This window comes from Pelobates fuscus, chromosome 5, assembly GCF_036172605.1.
Source record: "Pelobates fuscus isolate aPelFus1 chromosome 5, aPelFus1.pri, whole genome shotgun sequence".
Lineage (NCBI taxonomy): Eukaryota > Metazoa > Chordata > Amphibia > Anura > Pelobatidae > Pelobates > Pelobates fuscus.
The window spans coordinates 335455440-335480533 of NC_086321.1; the positions used below are offsets into that span (position 1 = coordinate 335455440).

Consider the following 25094-nt stretch of genomic DNA (forward strand, 5'->3'; position numbering starts at 1 on the left):
AGCTGTGGGATCCCCTTAATTGTGTAATGTGCCAGGCGGTCAGCCTACCTGTCTTTAGGTGCATTGACGGGTCAGGGATGTTGTGCGTGTCACATGATGGTATCTCTGGAGTTCAGTAAGGTGGTGCCTGTGGGCCCTCATGTCTCCACTCGTGGTGGGGGGCTCGGGGGCAGGTGTGGTCTGATGTCTCCCTTGTCTGAACGTGTCTCCCGTTGGTGCCCTGTAGGTGGTCTTTGGCTTGTCAAGGGGTGTCACTGTATCTGTTGAGTGAGCCTCTACTGTCATGTACAGTTCATTTACCACATCATACAGTGCACTGCAAAAGACAGAACGAACAAAGGCATTTTGAAAGACATCATGATATATAGCTTGATGGACTTTTTGGGTAATGTTTGGATGTGTACCCTGGGGCGACCTTTGAGCCCCTCTGGTCCCTGCTCGGCCTGTCATTCGGTGCGGTGGTCGGGAGGGAGACGGTTGTTTGTTCCCTGTTGTACGGGTGATTGTCTTGTATTATCCCCCAGTGGTGTGTCGGTGCTCGGGGGGGACGGGGGACCTGGGTCCCGTAGTTGCTTGGGTATTGTGTCGTGGTGTGACGTAGGGACAATTCTTATGTGTTGTAGTGCTATGCGTTCCATTTCCCTCGCCCCTTGTTCTGCTGGGCCTCCTTAGTTGGTTATGCCCTATTTTAGGTTCAGGAAGGTGCGTCCGGGGGTGCAGGTGGCTATCTGGGGTTTCTTTCATGGGCGGGTTTAGGTCGAGATGGTGGTCCCAGGGGTCCAGTTATCGGGAGTTGGGTGGGAGCTATTAGGGGGGGGGTGCGATCGGTTCATTCTACGGGACGGCTATCCCCTGGGGACAAGTTGTGTCTCGTAAGTCCGGGTTCTCCCATGGCTCCCAGTTTTGGTGACATGTATCAGGAGTGGGAAAAGGAAGCACTAACAATGTCACATTACATTACACAGTACAATACAGTACAAAACAATACAATACCCCTCCGTAGTTAGGCGATTATGGTTGCCGGGCACCGGTTAGTTGAAGTCAATGGCTTTCGGCATGTGGTGTATGAGGCACGTGTCGGTGCCTGGGTCCAGGTCAGGGGGTGTTGTTGGTGGGATCCCTCTGTTGAGGTGGCTGTGTGGAGGGCATCGAGGAGGAAGCGTAGTGGGGATGTCCATGTGGGTGCAGCCGTTGACCTGGCTGTGCGGTGAGAGTTGAGTCCTGGGGGTCTGTATAGCCGTGAGGTGTTTCATAGTGGGTTTCGGGGCTCCGGTGCTCGCTTGTTGGGGGGGAACGAGATCTAGGGCTATAGGGTTGAGGTGGGGAGAAGGGGGGGTATGTTTGCCAGTTCCAAGTGGTCTGTCATCGGTGGGCAGGTGCGTTCAATCATGTCAGTCGGAGGTGCATCCAGGAGGTTACAGGTTTGCGTTTAGTTCTGGTCTTCAGGTCTCGCAGAAGCCCTCTTGCGCGGTGTTCGGCGGGGGGAGTCCGAGAGTCTGTCTCGTTGTGGTCGCGGCCTGCTCCTCATGGTCATGGAGGCGGTTTGCTGGGCAGGTAAGAGAGTGAGTCCCAGCGATTCTGCGAATGGGGTCATTTCTGCAGCTCTTGTCAGGATATGGGTCTTACCTTCTTTTCTGACGATCAGCTTGAAGGGGTGACTCCACATGTATCGGACCCCATAGTGGTTAAGCGTGAGGGTGAGTTGTTTTAGATCTCTTCTCTTCTTTAGGGTGGATAGGGCTAGGTCCTAGAAGAAGGCCAGGCGAGTCCCTTGGTGTTGAGGAGGGTTAGCCCTGGATATGTTGAGGATCCGTTCCTTTATTGCAAAGAAGTGCAGGCGAACGATAACATCCCTAGGTGGGTCGGGATTGAGGGTCGGTGGTCAGAGTGCCCTGTGGGCTCAGTCCATGAGGAGATCTTGCGGGGAGGCCTCCGGTAGGATAGTTCGGAATAGGTCTGTGAGTGTGGTGTGTAGAGCGTCAGGAGTGACGTTTTAAGATAGGCCTCTGATCTTTATATTATTGCGCCGAGACCTGTTGTTTAAGTCTTCCATGTTTTCTTCCAAGGTTTCGATTTTCGCATGGAAGTAGGCAATATCTTGGGAATGCTCCTGGGATTTGGAGGTGAGTTCGGTGATATGTTCCTCGGTCTCGTCTGCTCTCTGTGCCAGGGAGTCAATATCCTCGCGGAGGCCTGTGAGTCTCTTATTGTGCTCCGATGCCATGTGGGACTTAATGTCTGTTGCAGCATTCGCCACATTACTTGCAGGGTTACAAGGGCGTCTGGTGTTGTGCCAGTGGGTTCAGCCGTGTCTCTTCCTGACCCTTCCATGTTTTGGCGGGAGGACGGTCCATTGGGCGCTTGCTGCGAGCGGAATAGCGTGGCGACCGACGGGTTCTGTTCTTTGGGATCTTTCTGTATTTTTCCGCCACCCATGACTAGTTTCGCATGTGGGGTGTTCGGCGTGCTGTTGTCTGGGCTTTCTTTTTCCTTTTTTAGCGCTCGTATGTGCGGATGTTTGCGGATTGAGTTAACTGGGAAGAGGGAGCTGCAGGATTATGCTGCCACCTTCCCCAGCAGTCAGGCCACGCCCCCAAACTATTTATGTCTAACATCAAATCACACATAAAATGTACAATAACAACAATAAGTATAGCATAATCTAAAGAGAACAAAACAATAAAGAGATGGTTTAGATGAAAAGTATGTGCCTCCTGTCATAAACAAAAGTAAGATTATAGGTACTCTAAAGGTAGCATAATCTGCAATTGTATAACATGACAGAAGGCTTTATATTTTAAAGTTTTGAAGCTCAGAAGAAAAGAAAATAGAGACAAAAGAAGGTCTAAAGTTAAAGACACAAAAGATAGCTGCCAAACCAAGATGTCAAACACAGTAGCACTGGGAAAAAAAGCCTGTAAAAGTAGCCACACCCTGAACTGTGGAAGCTCCAAAAGACTAATTTTCTGCAAGGGATAGAAGTTGATGTACCCACCAAGACAATGTGGACGTAGAAACAGGCTTGTGGGGATGCATGAAGGAAATGAGAAACTGCCCCGAGTGAGAAGAATGTAGCAGATCAGTTACCTCTACTGAAGGAGAGCAGAAACTACAAAAAGTATGGGAATGGAATATCATGAAAAAAAATGTAAAAAAATACAGAAGAAGAATCCAATTTTGCCCTTTACATAATTGTAAAGATGACCTCATCGGGGAAGAAGTAAAGACCATCCACATCAAACACTCGGATATCAGAGACAAGACACCAAAAGAGTAATCTTAGCTGAAAGTTGTCAGAGAGACAGTTCCTCATTGGTTGGACATGTCTAAAGTACATAACAAGGTTCACATCCCAAAGGTGGGAACACTTAGTGACCAGAAGTTTGGACAACTTAACGCCTGCAAAAGACAGCAATTAAGAGGATCCTGACTGATAGGGAGCCAAAAAACCACAGTGTGAACGACTCAGATGGCAGACCGCAACATGATGATTGAATGATAGGTCTTCCATAAGAAAAAAGGGTATAATAGAACATTTTGAATTGTGGTTACAGGTCTTGTAAAGGGTTAAATATATCTCCACATAACCTACCACTCCGAAAATCCCATTCAAAAAGGTAGCATCTTCTCACACCTGTGTCCCATTGTTATAGTGTAATTTAGAATTAAACAAATATGTTTAAATGTCTATCTGTTCCTGTCCAAATCTGAGATGATTAAATTGCGTATACGCAGAAGTAAGTTCACACTGACACATGGAGTTCAGGTTAAAAGCACTTCAGAAAATTTAATGGCATCTGGTTAGAAAACGGGTATGCAGACCCTTTTAAAGGCAAAATTACATCATCATTGAATATCAGATAATAACAAATAAACATCATTAATTGGATTAAATGTTAAGTGGCTATATCAGTGTCCACCCATCAAAATTATTAATTGGCTCAGGGATTTGAGTGACTAGCTAGGTGTCCTCCCACCGGGAGGTGGTATTGTTCTGGACACGGGTGTGGACAGATGGCTCAAGCGCCATCTCTCCCAGCATGAGGCTTACTCGGTGGGAATGGGGGCTTGAGCGTCATTTTGGGCAGTTAGTGATGTCAGACTCGTGGTCAGGTGCAAGGTTCTTTTATGAATAGAACATTTCATTAGGCCGGCGTTCTCATGGCCTTCAGATTATACTATGTTGCAAATTACAGGAGATTCAGCAATTCCGGGGTTAGTCATATCTTTATAGAAAATACAGTCTCTATTCATTATACTAAATGCTGTTAGGAAATTCTGTCATGTAATGTAGACAAAATGGAGGGTCTGTCATAATGTGAGGTTATGTGAGATTAAAATGGAGTTAGTACAATAATTCAATACAGGTACAATACAGATTTTTAAATAATTCTACATCAGTCCCCCCTATGAAATGTTAGATTCTAAAAAAGATAAACTTTATTGGTTAGTTCCAGAAGACAGGTTAGCCCAAAGGCACAAAACCCTATGAAGTAACGGTTCTTAAAGTCTTCTTAGTTCTTCAGAGGGACATCATAAAATAGACAAGCTTACATTACCATATGGACCTGTGTTATCTGGAGTATAGGCACAACAAGTCATGGTGACAGGTAAACGTTGTTGGTTGCAATAGATATAATAAATGCAAATCAAAATATTATTATTAGCAGTGACGGTTGGGAAAATGGACTCAAACTTTCCATTTACTGCAAAATCATCTGGTACCCCCCTTGGCACACCTATGGCATCAATATATATATGTGTCAAACTTTCCCTTTTGAGGGGTGCTCCTCTTTGTGTTCTGAAGCATGAATGTGGTGTGTCAAGAGTACCTTGTCATGTATTATGTGTATGGACATAATAACCTTGGCTAGGGCACGTTTGCTTATGCATTGTAGAATTAAACCTGTCCCACGCTACATCAGCGTAGGTGGACTCGGATCATTTAGTCAATATTAATATCACCACAAACTCAGGATGGGCAAATAATCCTGAGGAAGCTTGGCGTTTGGATCTCTTTAGCTTCACGAGGTCTCCTTTTGGGGTCCTCGGCTTTCCATCGATGGCAGGTGGTCAGGCATTATTATGGCCATCAAACACCTACTTGTTGGTATCTTTTTATTTTTTTTAACAAGTCATTTTTCCTTTAAAATCAAAAGTGTGTCAAAATCAACAAATGTTACTTCTCATGTTGCAGAGAGAGAGAGAGTCTTGAATCTGGAACAATGAATCCACTGAGTGATCTCTGCAACTTTCACAATGCACTATTGGGTATATGGTCTTGGTTGTCACATTGATGACCGGCTAGGCTTCTGGCCATCCTGACAAAATGTCTATTATAACTAGTGCATATTTAACCCAGCAGCTCTTTGTCACCTGGATTCTTGAAAGGGATAGTGAGAGTTAGCTAGGTGCTTAGGATTCTCCTCCTCTTCTGCCTGAGCTGTCCTTGGCACAAATAACACAGGATCGGCAGTAACTGATGATTAGAGGAGTAATTCTAGGTGCTTTAGAGTATTTAGAGATCAAAGAATTCATGAGGGTCTTGGATTGGTATAAAGTTCCATGGGCCCACTGCCCAGTACATGTTTTTGGGTAAACAGAACTTGAGAGTGTTGGAGTACAGCCCGTCTTCAAGGGTTGCCCCTTTCTGTTTTTCCAGATTTGTATTTCTTCAGGGTCAGCAGCTGCTTGTCATTCTTTCAGAAGCTTGAGATCTGTGGGTAGGATCTACATGGTGAGTATAGAAGTTTCTTTAGCGGACACCCTTCTGTCCACTTCCCTTGGTGCACTTGTGGCTTGGTTGGCAGCTTTTGGTCAGCTGAGTGGTGCTTCTTATCTTCCAGATTGATCCAAAATAATGTGCTGCACCCAGGGCATATCTTGAGTCAGTGTAGGTATTGGCATGTCTTCCTTCAGGCATTTTGTATGCCACTGAGAAGGCTGTCAATTCAGCGTCTTGAGCAGATGTGGGTGAGGAAAGTGAAGATGCTTGACGTACCTGATCTTCTGTAGCAACAGCAAATCCAGTATGGTACCTTTCCTCTTTATCCGCAAACAGAGTGGAGTCAGGATCTGGAAAAGCTACTGCATGCTCTGTTGAAAGGTGTCTTGTTTCTTCTTTCATCTGTTCAAAGCAACCATGAGGAGCAGTAGAAGAGGTTTCCTCACCTATTTCTGTGTGAGATTGGGGGGTATTTGTCTTTCTATTTACAGTTCTCTTGCTGACCCCCCTCTGTAGAGAGTTGTAAATTGATTGTTCATGTTTTGTTCTAATGAGTCAGGTTCCTTTCATGAGATTTCTGGGGACTTAGTGAAGAAAACATGAGGGACAGCCACCTCCCAGTGATGATACAGGTGTCTTACTTCCATGGGAATCTGGATCAGGACCGCACTATTTCCTTGAGAGTGCCCAAAACAGTTCTTTCATGATGAAGTGCACCTCCACCAGTCTGAATAATTTTTTTTTTTTCGTTAGAATAATTTTTCGTTAGTGTGGTATTCCCCCCTGGGAAGTGGCGGAAGAGTGGCCAGAGCAACTTTTCTTCAAAATATAATATTGTCAGGTAGAGGCAGAGTTGTCTATGAGCGGAGGAAATTGGTAAGGAATAAGAAGGGAGGAAGCATATAAAGGATATAGATATGGTAGTGGGGAGATGGAGGAATGAGTAGTGGATAGAGCGAGAGGGGAAGAAGGTAGAGTAGGAAGGACAGGGGAAGTAGGAGGAGGAGAAGGTGGAGTAGGAGGAGGAGAAGGTGGAGTAGAGGGAGGAGTATAAAGAGGAGGGAGGAGTAAGAGCAGGAAGAAGGAGTAGGAGGAGGAGAAGGTGGAGTAGAGGGAGGAGTAGGAGGAGGAGAAGGAGGAATAGAGGAGAAGTAGGAGGAGAGAGGAGAAGGTGGAGTAGAAGGAGAAAGTGGAGTAGAGGGAGGAGTAGGAGGAGGAGAAGGAGGAATAGAGGGAGGAGTAGGAAGAGGAGGGAGGAGTAAGAGCAGGAGGAAGGAGTAGGAGGAGTAGAGGAGAAGTAGGAGGAAAGAGGAGAAGGTGGAGTAGAGGGAGGAGTAGGAGGAGGAGTAGAGGAGAAGTAGGAGGAGAGAGGAGAAGGTGGAGTAGAGGGAGGAGTAGGAGGAGAAAGTGGGAGGAATAGAGGGAGGAGTAGGAAGAGGAGTAGAGGAGAAGTAGGAGGAGAGAGGAGAAGGTGGAGTAGAGGGAGGAGTAGGAGGAGGAGTAGAGGAGAAGTAGGAGGAGAGAGGAGAAGGTGGAGTAGAGGGAGGAGTAGGAGGAGAAAGTGGGAGACTGTAGATGAAGGGGAGGGATCGGTGGAAGGAGTAAGCGGGGGTGGGCAGGTAAGGGAGCAGACAGGTGATGTAGCAATGGAGGATACATCAGAAATCAAGACTAGGTAGAAATGCAATGGAGGCTGCAAATAGCCCATGTACAACAACTATTAACTGGCCCTATGCTTTCCCTAGAGAAAAATAATAAAAGGCTAACATGCTCATCTTGTCTGCACAGGCCTCGAACGTTTCACTCCGTGGGTGTCCCGCAGTGGCTAGCCCACCACTTCTCCCACACCAGACTTGTGCCCGTGGAGACAGACGCTATCCCTGACTCTCGTTCTTTATTCTATTAATTTATATCTAACATCTCAAAATGTAATTCCTACTTATATCACAAATATACATTATCACATTTTTATGTCTCGCAAATGGGATAAAATTTATTCTACTCTTCACTGATAATGTATTTTTAAAACATACAAAATAGACAAATAACATTGTCTTCTGCAAAATAAATGAAAAAGATAATGGGGATTCTGTTAAGCTTATAAATAGCTATACATTAATTCACATTTCTTGTTCTCCAGTTTCTGGCTGTTAATGACAATGTACAATGTAATAGAGCAGCAGAAAATGCTAGCAGAATGCTTGGTTGCATAGGGAGAGGTATTAGCAGTAGGAAGAGGGAAATGCTCATGCCATTGTACAGAACACTGGTGAGACCTCACTTAGAGTACTGGATACAGTACTGGAGACCATATCTTCAGAAGGATATGGATACCTTAGAGAGAGTTCAAAGAAGGGCTACTAAACTGGTTCATGGATTGCAGGATAAAATTCACCAGGAAAGGTTAAAGGATCTTAACAGGTATAGCTTGGTGAAAAGACGAGACAGGGGAAATATGATAAAAGCAATTTAAATACATAAAGGGAAACAACACAGTAAAAGTGGAGACTATATTTAAAAGAAGGAAAACTACCATAACAAGAGGACATAGTCTCAAAAATAGAGGGACAAAGGTTTAAAAATAATATCAGGAAGTATTACATTACTGAGAGGGTAGTGGATGCATGGAATAGCCTTCCAACTGTAGTGGTAGAGGTTAACTCAGTAGGAGTGTTTAAGCATGCGTGGGATAGGCATAAGGCTAAGCACTTGCTGCTAGTAACAGATCTAGAATTAATACACTATAATGCCCAAAGTCTCAAAATATCTGGGCTTACAACAAAAATTATGTTAGTCAGTCTTTTAATCTTGGAGGCATAAATTATCCAGTAAAAAAAAAACAGATTGGAACACACTCCCACCTTATTCATTTGTTAATAGTTATGCTTATAATGTTAACTGGTTCCTTTTCAATTAGATCAAAACATTTTGAAACCAATCCTTAATTGTATTACAATTTGTTCAAGAAATCTTGGTTTATTAGAACTTTCTTTTAGTAAATGTTCTTTAAGATAACCCTTCTTCCAGCATGTTATCAATCTTTGTATACAAAGGTCAAACACACTTGTTACTTACACGTGAATCGATACACATATATATTCTATCTACATATTAACCACCACTTGTCACAGACACTTTCCTGATATAGGGAAACTAATAGCAGGATTATTTTAGTAATTGTAACTTTTTTGTTCATAATATGTGGGAATTAAGGAAGACAGCATGTCTTAGGATAGGATGAGCATGGTAGAAGTAGATCTCGAATTGACACGATATATGGGCGGATATGACCTCACTAAGGGCAGAGTGAGGGCACTTAAGGACAACCTTCTTTTGTTCTAGGGGCCATTTTCTTTTTTTAGGGCATTTCAGCTTAGCTACACTAAGTTATAGCCTAATAAAATAAATCAGAGAAGCAACATTCTGTTAGGCAAAATGAAATACTAAACTATGGACAGACTTGACGGATTAAATAAGACAAATGAAAACATTATACATTTAACAGTCCGTGAAGCTTTGGAATAACATGGTGCAAAAATAAACTCACGGGATGCAACTAACCTCCCCCATCATTCACCAGCTATTAATCACCCAACACGTCCAAATACATATACAATGCCACGGAACCTGCTGGCGTCACACAAATGGCAACAACAACAACAATACACAAACCCTAGAAACCTCCTATACGACACATCACTCCTATGTAAGTAGCAAAATACACAATTAGAATATTTTCTAGCAAAAATTCCATTGCTAAGTCTTATCAGTAGTTCTGAATAACTCCCTTCCCCCCGAACCTCCATCTCACAGAAGGCAAGGAGAGAGAGGCGGGGGAAGTGGGAGTGAGGAACAAGAGAGAGAGAGAGAGACTGCAAGCAGAATCTCTTTAACCATGTCAATGCTGTACAGTAACAAGACAGAAGGATAGCCACGTTACAGTTATTGCGAAAGCAAAGAGACACAAAAACACAACATTTAGTAATACTCTCAGTGAAACTCAATACAAAACCCCCACCCTCTACCAGGGTAATGGCTAACACAAAATACAAAAACAATTATTATGATATACATACATTCTTAACCCTTTGTGATCTAGTTCTTCCTCAACCCAACCTTCCTGCTGAATAGCCTTCGCTACTCTGTACCATGCTTCAGCAGTCCGCAATAAATCATTATCTGATATCTGTAAGCTTGCCTTTCTTCTCTGTCAGTAATCTACGCCAGCTTTCTGGCTGCAATCTACCACATGAAGGGACAGCAATTTTACACACTTTTGCAATCTTTTCAACACCTTTAACCATCTCCTCGCCCTCTCTGTCTTCAACTAGATCACACGCGCTAGCCAGCCCTTATTGGGCTTTTCTAATCCCTGTCCCCCTCCCCCTATAAAAGGCGTCCCAGATATAGAGGAAAAAGGTTTTAAACAGAGTGTCTACAATGGTGGACTGCCACTCGAGAGGGGGTGGGTCCCCCCAAGTGCGTCTTCCCAAAACGTAGACTAGTCACTAATTGGAGCGAGGTGAGAAGTGTGTGACCAATCACTTCTCTCACAATAGAAATAGGAGAGGATAGTGTATATAACTCAGGAAGTATAGAAAAGGTAAAAAAGTAAAGTGGAATTTTAGAGACAGACACAGGAGTTTGAATGACTCCCAATTTAAACAAAAACAACAATACAATTGAAATACAGTGCATGCATCACAGTTCAAATAAAATCAACAGTAATCCCTTTCCTTTACTCGTGTGACCAAAGTCACCTCCCTCAACCTCGTAGTGTCCCCGCTCGGAGAACAACTTTCGTAAGTTTCACTACCAGCGGCCAAGGATAACGACTGACACCGGCCCGAAATCCATATGCCTCCCTCGTTACAGCAGTCCACTAAGTGTGGCCACCTCTATCCTCACCCTCGTAGTGCCCCTATGAACCCACTCATAAGTCTCACTACCCCGTGGTGATGGAGACAGCAATGCCTGCCCGAATCCACACACCACAAATAACAATTGGAATGGCTCCAGCTCAGCGCTCAAAGCTGGAGGGTACCACCTCTCTGCAAGCAGAGCTATGTGCACAATGAGGCTAGCTAGGCTATCAAAGTGACACCAGAAGGATCCCCAGGAAACTATGAGTCTACACAATCTCCACAGATCCAACACCCCTCTTTTTCCTTACAGCCACAGCCACGAGGCTCCTAAGACCCCCAGGAAAACTTCCACAGGTCCACCCCCCTTTTTCCCTACAGCCACAGCCACGTGGCTCCTAAAAGGAGTAAACAGGCAACAGAGGACCCCAGGCAAAACCCCCACAGGTCCACCCCCCTTTATCCCAAAAGGGGTAAACAGACAAACAGACAAACAGAGGACCCCAGGCAAAACCCCCGCAGGTCCACCCCCCTTTATCCCAAAAGGGGTAAACAGACAAACACTCTACCCGGGCACTTAAGCTAAAATAGGCCAATACAAACACACCCAGGCAACAGATAGACTAAATGCAGGTAAACAAGTGAGTAACAAGACACCGGGCAAGATATTACCTGTCTTTGATGTCCTCCCGGGAAGCAGTCACAGACACGTGGACGGGTCAATCAAAGGGGGCTGGAACATACCGGCTAGGCTCTGCAGAAGTCTCTACCGTGTAATCGTAGGTGATCAGTCTCCCTTTCCTTCCCCCCGGATTCCTCCGTCCAACAGCGTCTTCCTTAGGACGGCTTACCGGCCAGAGGCCATAGCCCGATGCCCCACGTTCTGGGCGCCAAATTGTTATAGTGTAATTTAGAATTAAACAAATATGTTTAAATGTCTATCTGTTCCTGTCCAAATCTGAGATGATTAAATTGCGTATACGCAGAAGTAAGTTCACACTGACACATGGAGTTCAGGTTAAAAGCACTTCAGAAAATTTAATGGCATCTGGTTAGAAAACGGGTATGCAGACCCTTTTAAAGGCAAAATGACATCATCATTGAATATCAGATAATAACAAATAAACATCATTAATTGGATTAAATGTTAAGTGGCTATATCAGTGTCCACCCATCAATATTATTAATTGGCTCAGGGATTTGAGTGACTAGCTAGGTGTCCTCCCACCGGGAGGTGGTATTGTTCTGGACACGGGTGTGGACAGATGGCTCAAGCGCCATCTCTCCCAGCATGAGGCTTACTCGGTGGGAAGGGGGGCTTGAGCGTCATTTTGGGCAGTTAGTGATGTCAGACTCGTGGTCAGGTGCAAGGTTCTTTTATGAATAGAACATTTCATTAGGCCGGCGTTCTCATGGCCTTCAGATTATACTATATTGCAAATTACAGGAGATTCAGCAATTCCGGGGTTAGTCATATCTTTATAGAAAATACAGTCTCTATTCATTATACAAAATGCTGTTAGGAAATTCTGTCATGTAATGTAGACAAAATGGAGGGTCTGTCATAATGTGAGGTTATGTGAGATTAAAATGGAGTTAGTACAATAATTCAATACAGGTACAATAAAGATTTTTAAATAATTCTACATCACCATGATCCTTAGCTGTGTGCAATAGGCCATTGACATTCCAAGATCCCCTGAAAGAATCCAAGCCATTAGATTTGTTTTGGTCTTGAAGAACAAGAGGATGAGAGGCTTATATTACCTCTTACTACTCTTTTGATTGGTTGTTATATTCTGATTTTTTTTTCTTTGCAGCTGTGGAGTTTAGTAAAGAACTAGAGCAAAATATGAAGCCTCCTGTCATGTTATAAAATTAGTAGAAACACCAGCAAGTATACGCATGACTGGATCTTGTCATAACTAAAAAGGTTGACCGATTTTCAAACATTCAAGTTAGGGAAGGTATCATTTGAGAATAACTGGAAAAAAATATATATGGACTATACAAAAAACGCTTATTTTTAAAAAGGCTAATTTCAATAGGATAAGGTCATCTTTATAACAAATTGAGTGGCAGGAATTATTCATTGGCAAAAGCACAGAAGATAAATTTAAGATCTTTAAACAAATTCTGCAAAAGTACATTTCTCTGTGCCTACCATTAGATAACAAAAATCAGAGAAGCAAATTAAAACCAATGTGGCTTAGTAATAGGGTCAGCCAAATAATAAATTATAAGAAAAGGGCATTCAAACATTTAAATCAGAGGGGTAAATAGCATCCTGTAGCAAACATTAGTATGCCAATAGAGCTTGAAAAAGGGCAATTAGATGGGCTAAACATGAAAATGAAAAGCAAGAGCAAACTCATAATGTGTTTTAAGTACGCCAAAAAGTTAAGAGGGAAAGTGTTGGCCCATTGGAATCTGAGATGGGTGAGTTAATTAAGGAGGATCAGGACAGAAATTCTATGGCTGTAGATTTGCAAATACTTGTTTCAAAAGTCTTAGGAAAAAAGATGATTGTTTAAGACAGCATAAAGTGCAACAAAAAATAAATAAAGTTAATGTAAACAAAGCCCCATGACCAGATGGTATTCACCCACACATGTGTAGGAAGTTGTGTTGAAATATACATAAAACTGGTTTTAAGCTTTCAGGAACCCCATCCCTCACTTACCTTATCTATAGGCTGTCTACCTCCCCCCCCCTTCCCTAACTTATCTGATCTATAGGCTGCCACTCCATCCATCCCTACCTTACCTGATCTATAGGCTGCCTCTCCACCACCCCATCCCTCACTTACTTGATCTATAGGTTTCCACCCCATCCCTCACTTACCTGGGCTATAGGCTATCTCTCCTCCCCCATACCTTCACTTACCTGATCTATAGGCTGTCTCTATCTCCCCATCCCTCACTTACCTGATCTGTAGGTTGCCCCCCATCTCTCACTTATCTGATCTGTAGGCTGCACCCCCACCCCTCACTTACCTGATCTATAGGCTGCGACCCCACCCCATCCCTCACTTTCCTGATCTATAAGCTGTCTCTCCCCCCATCTCTCACTTACCTGATCTGTAGGCTGTCTCACCCCCCCCACCCCTCACTTACCTGATCTGTAGGCTGTCACCCCATCCCTCACTTACCTGAGCTATAGGCTGTCTCTACCCCTCCACCATCCCTCACTTACCTAATCTGTAGACTGCCACCCCATCCCTCACTTACCTGATCTACGGGCTCTCTCTCCCCCCTATCCATCACTTACCTGATCTATAGGCTATCTCTACCCTCCCATCCCTCACTTACCTGATCTGTAGGCTGCCCCCATCCCTCACATACCTGATCTAAAGGCTGTCCCCCCATCCCTCACTTACCTGATCTATAAGCTGTCTCTTCCCTCCCCCCCCACCCCATCCCTCACTTTCCTGATCTGTAGGCTGCCTCTGCAGTCTGGTAGTTTCTGGCTGCACTCTGTGCTACTCCCCTGGGGATTCAGACAGGATAATGGCAGGGATAATATGTAGTTTCCTATCCCTGCCTCTCTCCACACACGGTATTGCAGTGTATTCTGTGCCCCCCCTTACAGACGCCCATGGTTAGGGGTACTTCAATCCAGTCAAGTCCATTTGATAGACTTGTTTGGGCAGATTTATTATATAATATATATAACTAAGCAACTTTACCATTCAGATTAGAGTTAACGGCTCACTTTACTAGTGTAATGTATATTGTTTTCTTTAAAAAAAAAAAGCGTCAGAGAGAATATGATAGCACTATACAAGTGCATATGTGCTACAAATGTGCTAACCTGTTCACTAGCAGGAATATACAACAAACAAGAGGTCACCCATTGAGACTGAAAGAAAAGTGTGTTCGCCTACAGCAGAGAAAAGGACTCTTTAAAGTAAGATCAATATCAAGATGTGGAATTCTCTACCTAAAGAGGCTTTTTTGTCAGATTACTTTTTTTTTTTTTAAGGCTCGGATGTGTTTTTTTGCAAAGACAGAATATTGTGAACAGGTTGTTGATCCAAGGAGAAATCTAATTGCCATTATGGAGTCATAACATAAAAGAATGGGTTTGCAAGGTTGAACTAAATGGACTTTAGTCTTTTTTTTTAACCTACATTGTAGCTATGTAACTGATGCAGCAGTAGAAGGCAATTAGCATTTGGACAGCCTGACTAGGAAATCCCCCTTTACAAAAACATAATTTTGAAACTGTGCAAATTTTGAGAAACAATTACATTTGAGCATAACTTTATTATGCTAAAAACAAAAAAATACATATTTAATTTGCACTAAATTACTATAAATTAAACAACATAGTTGGCGTTTTCTATGCATAGCAATCTTAAAATAAGTTGTGAAGGAATACCCCATCACTTTTGGCTCCTTTCGTATAATGGATTCATATTTAATTTTGCTTTGTTTATTTTGTTCGGTTTCCGAACCAAGACCAGCCCAGAGACCCATTAGAACGTGGAAAGTTGAGTATCTTGTACGAAAACTGCTAAGGAACTAATTAATAGAATGCTCCACTGGGTGACCGCCATTTCGTGCATGCGAACACACGTGGTCGGGACAATGGATAGCGGCCATTTTGTCTCCCGAACGCTGGTAGCGGGACTTGGTCGTCGAGTGACTGGAACTGATTACCATAGCAACTAAATGAATGTGTCTGCTGTAGAATTTGCACATAGGCAACACTGTAAAACATTTTCGTTCTAATGCTGTAAAAATGCTAAAATCCACAAAGTGAATGTGTAAAAAAAATTTTTTTTTTCATTTATTCAAAAAAATATTATTGAATTTTACTTTTTTTTTTGTTCGTTATTAAAAAGAAGTTGAGCACTTATTTCCTGCACCAGAGCAGGTGAGTATATGTTACATAGTGTAAGGTTTGTGCTCTAGTTCAATTTAAAAATGTTTTTAAAGAAATGACATTAACCTTAGGGAAAAACACAGTGCCACTTTGTGAAACTTTACACAAGGCAATTAACTCTTACTTGAAACATTTATACAACATGAAGAAATAACACATATCAGGAATATTTTTTATTTTTTTTTTATTAAAAAGAAAAGTCAAATAAGCAGTTGTGAAACAATTTGAGTATTTGGGTTGCATAGGCACTGGAAGCCCAGGCCCCAAACTTAAAAAATGCATTTTTTTTGTTTAATTATTATTAAAACAGAAATCTGCTTTTGTATTTTTTTCTCCCCATAAATAAAATCATTGTCAACAATTTAGAATAAAGTGAAATTATGACAAAAAAAAAAAATAGAAGAAATTCATAATTTGATACAGAAATTCTCTTCTCACTGTAAAAAATAAAAAAAGGAAATAAAACAAAAACAAAAATTTGGCAGTATTTTTTACACATCCTATGTATAACTAAAAAAATGTGCTACAATTAATATAAAATGCTTTTACTATAAAGTAAGCTACTAGTTTTATTTCTATACACAAAAGGAAAAAAATTGTAAAGATGTCTTTAGCACAGTCCTAAACCACATGATAAATCTACTTACAACTATTCAACAAATTATATTTTTCATAATTTTATCACATTGTGTGTTGTGTGTATTTGCACAGGTTTTGTTTAGTTAGGTATTTATTTAGCTCCCACTTATAAGAATCACTTGTTTGCTTATTTACTTGTTTAATTTTTGGCGTGGGGGTGTTTATTTAAAATGTACAATATTAACAGACCTCTTTACATATTTTATGTGGCTGGATGAGCTCTGAAAGAGTACCTTCCCCCATGTAAACTATATATCCTCCCGTGTTCCGTGGCCAATAGGGTGGCAAGTAGAGGTGTCTCTTTTGTTCTTTAGGTTTAAGGGGGTTTGGCTTCTAATTTCACCAAGAACGCTTTCCCAAACAAAACCGGTTCTCTGAGACTGAGGAGAACCAACCACTTTAGTCTGTGCGTCTTGGTGACCGTGATTTCCTTGGTCTATCCCTAGATGTCCAGTGCTGTAGACTTTCCAAAATGTTCATTCTTTTAGCCTTCATTTATAGTTGCGCTTGTGGCTCTAGGTGAGGTAGAGAGACTTATCTCCTGGCAGAGAACTGTATGGAAACACAAAAGAAAAAATACACTTTTAATACACTAATGTAGCTGCATAAAACTTTGCTATAATGATAACTATTTCATATTTAAAGGGATGGCTGGCAATAGGCACCAAAACAACTTTAGTTTAATGAAGTGGTTTTGGTGCATAGATCATACCATTGCAGTCTCATTGCTCAATTATTTGCTCTTTAGGAGTTAAATCACTTTGTTTATACATCCCTAGTCACACCTCCCTGCATGTGACTTGCATATCCTTTTTAAACACTTCCTGTAAAGAAAGATCTAATGTTTAAACTTCCTTTATTATACATTCTGTTCAATTTAGAATTGCTTATCTTCTGCTTGAGCACAATGACCACTTCAAAACATGGAACTAGTTATGGTGCTTAGAGAAAGCCTTTAATGAACCATGATATTCTAAGCTATCATTACAATATAGACCCAAAATATAATGCACCAGGGTGGAACATTGTTATTTAGCATCTGCAGATTCTAAATCCTGTAGGACATTTTATGTTAGTCTAAAAGCTTCAGTTGGTGTTGGTATCATAAAATATTGTTTGCTAAAAGACACTCAGAGAATAAAGTTTAGTGAATCAAACTGATAAACACACCAACTGATTGCGGTTGGTATGGATGCTTCACTGTCGCCTTATAAAATAAAGATTTGGTATCTATAAAATAATTGTTTTCCTCAAAAAAGAACTGTAAGAGTTGGCTGTTTTCAGACCGATGAATAGATAAATACATTTTGAAACACAAGCCCTGTTGTGTACTCACTTGCAGTGGCTGATCCCGCATTCTCTGTTGGGAAATTCATTGTCCCACTCCGTATTTCCTGGGGGATTAGAGGTGGCTGGGGATCGCGGACCAACACTATTTTGGAATTCCGAAGGGAGATGTGAGAAGTCCTATGTTGAGGGATAAGAAAGGTGAAAAACATTAGAGTGTTCTAGAACATAGTGAGAGAAAAGATGATGATAAAAGAGAGTACAACATGCACAGCTCAGAGTAGGTATGGGGCGGGGGATTTAAAGAAAATGTGACTATAGAATTTTTTTTACAAATAGCTAAGCATGAGATGCCATAATAAGCTAGGGTTTTTGAAATCGGAGGTAGTACAAAGAATCATGGACATGACTAAATTAGACAGAGGATAGGATAACGTTCAAAGGCAGCACAGAATTATGAGATTTGGGAATAGGACAGGTACACTGGCTAGTAAAGGCAGATAAATATGTAAGAGTTGAAGGCAAGAATTTAGGTTGAAATAGTTGAGGTATGGACACGACAGAAGAATTAATGATATAAGGAAAAAGAGACAGGTAGAACAGTACATAGTCTGTTGTAAACATGGAATACAAGTTAAATAGAGTAAGACAAGATGGAAAAGAGATAAAGAAAAAGGTCATCATTGTACTTACCTGTTGACCTGTGGGAGATGAACTCATGGGGGACTGCATTGCCATGGAGGGTGGAAGGATGGGGGACTGTGATACTTGCTGCATATTGAGGGACTGGTTGAGGAGGGAGTTGGAAGGGTGACGCAGGTGCTGGTGGAGTGGGGGGCTGATCTGGAATGGGGGTGGAGGAGAGGCACTAATGCTGGGTAACATGGATTTGGCATTGAGGCTCCTGGATAAACTGGGGTGTGGGTGCCCACGGTAGCTCTGCAGGTCTGCAGGGGACAAAAAGGAGGCCAGGCCTGGGTATGGGGAGGAGGGCTGCGGAGGCAGATTGTACATAGACTGCTTTGGGAGGATCATTTTGGAGGGCTGGTTGGGTTGGGCGTTCTTGGTTTCTCCCTGGTCATTGTAGCTCTAATGAGAAATAGAAAATAAAATTACTGTAATACTTAGTGATATAAATCAATTACACAAATCTCTTAACAAGATAATTACATAGCACAAAGAATGCATAGATATGCGTTATAGTATGATTATTCATAGCATGGCATTCTACATCTGAACAATAAAATATGTTTAACACTGATACAATTTTTTTTTTTTAAATTCTTTATTTTGTTCGGGTGATACAATATAGTTGAGCAAGGTAAAAGACAATTGGTAGCTAAACAATATGGTTATACTCGTGTGATGTACACCTCCTCTGCTTGTTGGAGGTGTTTGTATCCCGGTCACTGCACTTGTTTCCCGCTTTATTAACGATTTTGTCGTGGCTTGCCACAGAGCTGTGGGTAAGTGCGTCTCAACACTGATACAATTTTAAGGGAAATCATACCAGTCCTCAAAATAAAAAAATATAAAATATTTTTGGTAGGACAACCGTTAGAATATGTAAAAGGTTTTCCGTTTTTCTGTGTATGTAAGTGCAATATTGTTATATATTATATACTGGAAATGCCAACAGGTAGTTTTTTTTTTAATCTATTATAGATATTAAACTCTCATCAGACTATGGCATGCTTTGTGATAAGTTGGCAAAGCATCACAAATGTTCTTTAACAGTAGTACCTAGTTCAAATCATTGAACAGAAATCTGTTCTATTATTTTCTATGGGGCTCATAACGTATACAAGCAGAGTGCCTAAGCAATGACATATATAATGGTATGGTTAAAATCCAACTGACTGTTTTTTGTCCAACAACACTGCCTAAAAGAACACTCCAAGCACCATAACCACTACAGAGTGCCCTGTTGACCCACTCACTGCAAGCAGCCCAAACATTTTACAAAAGTTTAACTTATTACTTGGGGTCTACAACTCCCTGCCCCCACTACAGCTGGGAGCCCTCAGCTAAACCTTGCAGTGCAGGGTTTAGCTCATTGACTGAGAGCGATCAGCATAGGAGAGCTAACAGAAGCTCCCAGCAGGAGCTTCTGGTCCTCCTGGAGGCTGGAGAGGGGAAGGGGCACCCGCAAGACACCTGGTAAGAAATCAAAACATTCAAAAACAAACTGACTACTGAAAATAAGGGGTGCAGGGTACTATAACCACTACAGCATGCTCTAGTGGTCATGATGCTTAGAGTATCCTTTTGATAAATTAAGCCTAAGATTTATGGAATTATATAAACATACTCATATACTCAGTGATAGTTATAAGGGTCTCCTGCAATATAAATATATGTTTCAGCTAGTATTGGTGTACACGTTGTACAGTTCTGAATTCTATAAAGTGTTTTATTTATTAGAATACAATTCAGGATTCTGTTACCTTGGAAACCAGACTTGCTCTGTACGCTGCAAGTGCCTTTAGATACTCCTTCTTGGCTGCTTCTGTCTTCCTCTTATAGGCCTATAATAAATAATATCTAGCATCAGGCAAGAGGGAGGAAGTACGATAAGGCAGACACAAATAGTATAATCTACACAAACAGTAAAATATATAGAACATAACAGTAAAATATACAGAATGTAACAGGAAAATAAACAGAATATAACATATACTAATGCATGTTAGAGCAAACACACTTTTATGATCTTTCAAAAGTATTTGTATCTTAATACGCTGCTAATAAAGCGAGGGCTTGTTTAATAATGCAGTATCTGATACTACTTTGTTGAGCAAGGCCGGCCTATAAAAATATACAATAAAGAGAAAGGAATCATACATGATTTATGGTATTACCATATTAATGAATATTAACATTCTCCTACAAGTCTATTTTTGCCACATAACAGAATTGCACATAAGACTATCCTATACTGTTATTCTGACGTATAGTGCAGGTGGGGGTCATATTGATGTTGTATGTCCTGCAAGTCACAAGGATCCGACAACTTGGAATACAGGTTAGCATCAAAAGGATTTTTATAAAAAAATAGTGTCAGTATTGTTTATTTACTAAGTTCCATCATATTCTACAATGATTCAGAATTTAAGTAAGGAGCAATGGATAAATACCATATCTATTTGATGAATCACCTATAGCATTAAACATTATAATATCTGAGAATTTGATGTGTTTGCCCCTGAGGTTCTGGGTTGGACAACAGATCAGTATGCCTCCAAAGTAAGGTGTGGGGGTTAGTGTTTTGTCTGATTAGAGCCCACCATCAAACTCCGATGATTTTAGCAACGTCTCAATCGCTTTAAGGTCAGTTCTGACGGGCAGTGCAGAATTTTGCCCAGGTCAGATCACTTCCTGTCCCCAGTGAAAGTTAAATACATATAATATATATATTTCATCCTACCATTAAACACTCTCTGGAGGCTCATTGCTGAGCCTGCTTATATGTAATGTGTTTATATCTGAAATTAGAAATATGTTATAGTTCAGACCTTTTGCTTCCATCCTGAAGCATCAAGGCTACAAAAAGAAAGCAGGGGAACCGTCTACCTCTGGCCTACTTATGCTTCAACGTGTGTTCTTTTCGAGCATCTAGATTCATTAAAATAGTTCCTAACACAACAGTAATAATTAAATGATAATCATTAATAATAATAGTAAATAACATTCCAAGTCATGTAATCACTTCATCTTGAAGATGTTATGGTGTGTGAAGTCCCCAGGAGGTGTCCTACAGTTCAATGTTCCCAGGAGGTTTCCTACAGTACAACGGCACCTTTAGCCCTGCTTCTCCCTGCTGCTTGAACAACCGCCCATTTTGGCATGAGCTGGTATGGCCAAGGAGACTTAGACATATCTATATGTAATGCCAGGCAACCAGGGACCCTCATTCAGTGTTAACCCATTCAAATATGGGCACTAGAACTACTTAATTAAAATTAAGCAGTTATTTTGTATAGACAACCCTTTAAGTATAATTTTTTGCATGCGGTAGTGTAATTTAGGTAATGAGACACTAACCTGTTTCTGTTCTTCACCAAGGCTGTCCCACATGGATGCAACAATTTTGGACACATCCCCAAAAGTAGCATTGGGATTTTGTCCCTTGATTGCAGCTTGTGTGTCCCTAAAGAACAAGGCATACGCAGACACAGGTTTTTGTGGCTCATTTGGGTCTTTCTTCTTCTTTTTCTTCTGATTCTTGGGCTTCTTACCGAGATCAGCTGAGGGTCGTTTCTCTCCAGCAACCTGCACAGATGAAAGACAAGTTGGTGAACATTACAGTTTTATACAATTCAAGTATTATCAATTATTGGTTCCTTTGATAAAAATTAGGTTTTGAAAGACAAAACGCTACTATCTAATGCATCCTAGAAATTTTGTGTTCCAAAAATGTTTACAAATTTTAATTTTAGAATAGGATCCCTTTGTTTAATAAAAACACTTGCAAAATTATAGGAAATTTTACCAATATTTGAGGTGGAACACCAACTTTGGACTGAAAATGTATTTGCTGTATAGATCATGCCAGTGGAGTCGTGCATCTAAACACGTAGATACATTTTCTGGAGGATAGGGTGATAGGCTTTCTACGGAGACATATACTGTGTGGGAATCTGTGTATTGCAGTTCTGTGTAATCCATATGAGTGATCCTGGCTGTGTGGGACAGTTATGAGTAACTCCAAATTGTGCCCAGCTCTATGTGTTATTTTTCTGTATTTTAAACAGATCTACCTGTCATATGGGTATCTCTGTAATCTACCCAGCTCTGTGCATTATATAGGTATCTCTATATTGTTTCAGTCTCGCATTATAGCTCTATTTTTCTCAGCTCTGTTTGTGGTATGGTTATCTCTGTATTGTATTCAGCTATGTGTTTTATAGATATGTTTATAATGTGCCCAGCTTGTTTTATTGTATGAGCTTATCTTTATTATGTCCAGCTTTCTGTATTGTATGAATATCTCTGTACTGTATAGGGAGAAATAACATTCTGGGAGAGGAGTCTGGCGCCCCACCATCTTAAAACTTCACCAGCCGCCATTGGTTCATGCTCCTGTGGTCTAACTGCTCAATACTCTGCTATTTGGAAGTTAAGTCACATTGTTTATACAGCTCTAGTCACACCTCCTTTGCATGTGACCTACACAGTCTCCCCACACATTTCTTATTAAGAGAGATCTGATGTTTAAACTTCCTGTATTGCATGGTCTGTTTAATTTAGAATTTATTATGCCCTGCTCTGTTCACAACCTGCAGGAGCATAGAGTGTATGATTAAAGTTCAATTATTAAAGCTGGAGATAAAAAAAAAAAGTCTAAAGTAAACCCACTGTGCTGTCAAATCTGATTGAGAATTAAACCATGGTTTCATGTAGACTGTGTAAGTCACAGCTAGAAGAGGTGTGGCTAGGGCTGCATAAACAGAAACAAAAGCAATTTAACTACTAAATGCATAAGAATTGAGCTGTGAGACTGCAGGGACATGATATTTACACCAACACTGCTTTATAAGGTAAAGTTGTTTTGGTGCTCAGAGTATCCCTTTAACTGAACAGATTCCCTTGTGATGCACATGGCCGGTAAAAATGTTAACAATAATAATTGCATTTCTATAATTACCTGCTGACATTATTTAATATTTACCTAATATTACAGTATTAGTTTTAACAACAAATATCTTATAAAATAACACGTAAATGGAAAGATCGCTGATGTGAATTAAATCCATGTTTATGCAGCGTAACATAACACATTTAATATTGTCACAGATATTTCACTTTTTTTTTTGTAATGGTAGATTCTGAATTGCCTTAATTGCACTGCTGCCATGAAAGAAAAATAGATACTCCCAGAAAATCCATTCTTATTTTGTTCATACCTATTTCTCAAACGCCTAATAGAGAAGACACTACACAATGTATTAGGGCAATTATAACTAACAACTATTTTTCCGTCCGTTTTCACTTTACGTCCTGCTAAAGTTTGGAAATTTCTACACGTGTATCTGCGAATGTTACTAAATTCTCTTTTATTGAGGAAAAGCCTTTTTTATTAAGCAACAAACATAATAAGAAAAAAAAAATATTTAAAGCTGCTTATCAAAACTCTTTGAAATCCTGCACTGGTTTTAAAAGTAATCGTTGTGGTAAACTCCAGATGGATTATTCTAGATAAAACTAGCGCGCAATGTCCGTCACCTGCGGCAGAATAACCAGAAAACCATTCAGAAATAATAAAGTATAACAAATGTTTTTTGGTTTTACATGTTTAGAAATATACTAGATAACCTCCTTCACTGATATCACTGTTAAAAACATAGAGGAAGGGGCACAAAACATGGACTTGTATGGGATTCGAAGAAAAATATTTCACAATAAAATGGTGATCAATATATACCTCGATAAAATAATGATAATCTAGGTCAAGGGTATTGGTATTTATTAAACATGTAAAAAAAAACAAAAAAACACTAATCAGAGTGTTTATAGTATTCACATATATATTCACATGTTTATTGTATATATATATAATATATATATACATATATATATATATATATATATATATATATATATAAAATCAACATGTCAGTCCTCTTGTAGAACCATTTTCAAAATACAAGCAAATCACCAAACCAACCAATTTAGTACCTGAAAAATTTGCCTAAATGTATCTAAATCTGAAGTGATACAACAGATTCAAGAAATCAGACTCCTCCCAGCAATAATGGGAAAAATATAGAGTTTGACCTTCTTCACTTTTTATAATTTTCTTAGTAAATTAATATTTTTGAATTTTTTTTTTTGCTTTTAAATGTGACATGTAATTTGATCTAATTATTTTCCCTCTTTACCCACCCCCCCCCCCCCCAATTTCTCTCTTTTTTTTAGGTGCAGGTATCTGTATTTTTTTTTATTAATTTTTGTTGTGTACTGTTGTAGTATATTTTATGAGCTATTGTACTTTGATAGGTGCTGCTATATAGTATTTACATTCTATTGGTTTTAAAAAAAATAAATAAGCGCCATTATCACTTGGGGTTATTTTTTCATTTTCCCTCTACCAATAGTGTAGCTTATCTAAGAGTAATGGAAAAGAATACCCAAGCCTTTTTAAAATAAAAAAGTTAAATAATGTGCACGAATTCCGCGGCCATAGACAAAGTGTTTAGAGAAACAGTGACCAGGGTAGGGAGGTCTGTAAGTACTGACTGCCCTACTCTAAGACTGAAACACCAAACAGACACTCCAGTGGTGTCTTGGGGCTTAATCCTGAGTATTTGAAACAATAATGACAGTGGTCTACTTGCCAGAGCGACTTTTTCCTCTTCAACGTCTAGTGAACAATCAGATTAGTAGAGATTTATAGATCGTCAATTATGTTTACACTTTGGTCCTAAGTTGACTTATAGCTAAAGACTATTTGTCTGGCTGACATAGATTTAAATATGAATGCCTAGCAACTCATTTTCATATCTTGAATGGCCATTTGCTACATATAGCTTTCTTTTAAGCAAGTTTAAAGGCTGATAGACCTAGCCGTCAAACGAACACTTAGTTCAAACTGCAACATTATTGCAATACTGTTTCACAACAGAAATTGCAGAGTTACAGCCAGCAGACCTATGTGTCCTATCAAACAATCAACATAAGGACGTTAACTT

General features: G+C 40.4%; 1 protein-coding gene across 2 annotated transcripts in view; it reads right to left on the reverse strand.

The window, feature by feature from the left end:
- Positions 1-15939: 15939 nt before the first annotated feature.
- TOX2 (TOX high mobility group box family member 2) overlaps positions 15940-25094 on the reverse strand; it is a 115054-nt gene continuing 105899 nt past the window's right edge. For both annotated transcript variants that reach the window (XM_063455740.1, XM_063455742.1), the window contains exons 5-9: positions 21448-21675; positions 19851-19931; positions 18097-18492; positions 17453-17583; positions 15940-16668 (exon numbers count right to left, since the gene is read on the reverse strand). In XM_063455740.1, coding sequence (XP_063311810.1) covers positions 16632-16668; positions 17453-17583; positions 18097-18492; positions 19851-19931; positions 21448-21675 — 873 coding nt within the window. In that variant the 3' untranslated portion in view covers positions 15940-16631. The remainder of the gene's footprint in view (positions 16669-17452; positions 17584-18096; positions 18493-19850; positions 19932-21447; positions 21676-25094) is intronic.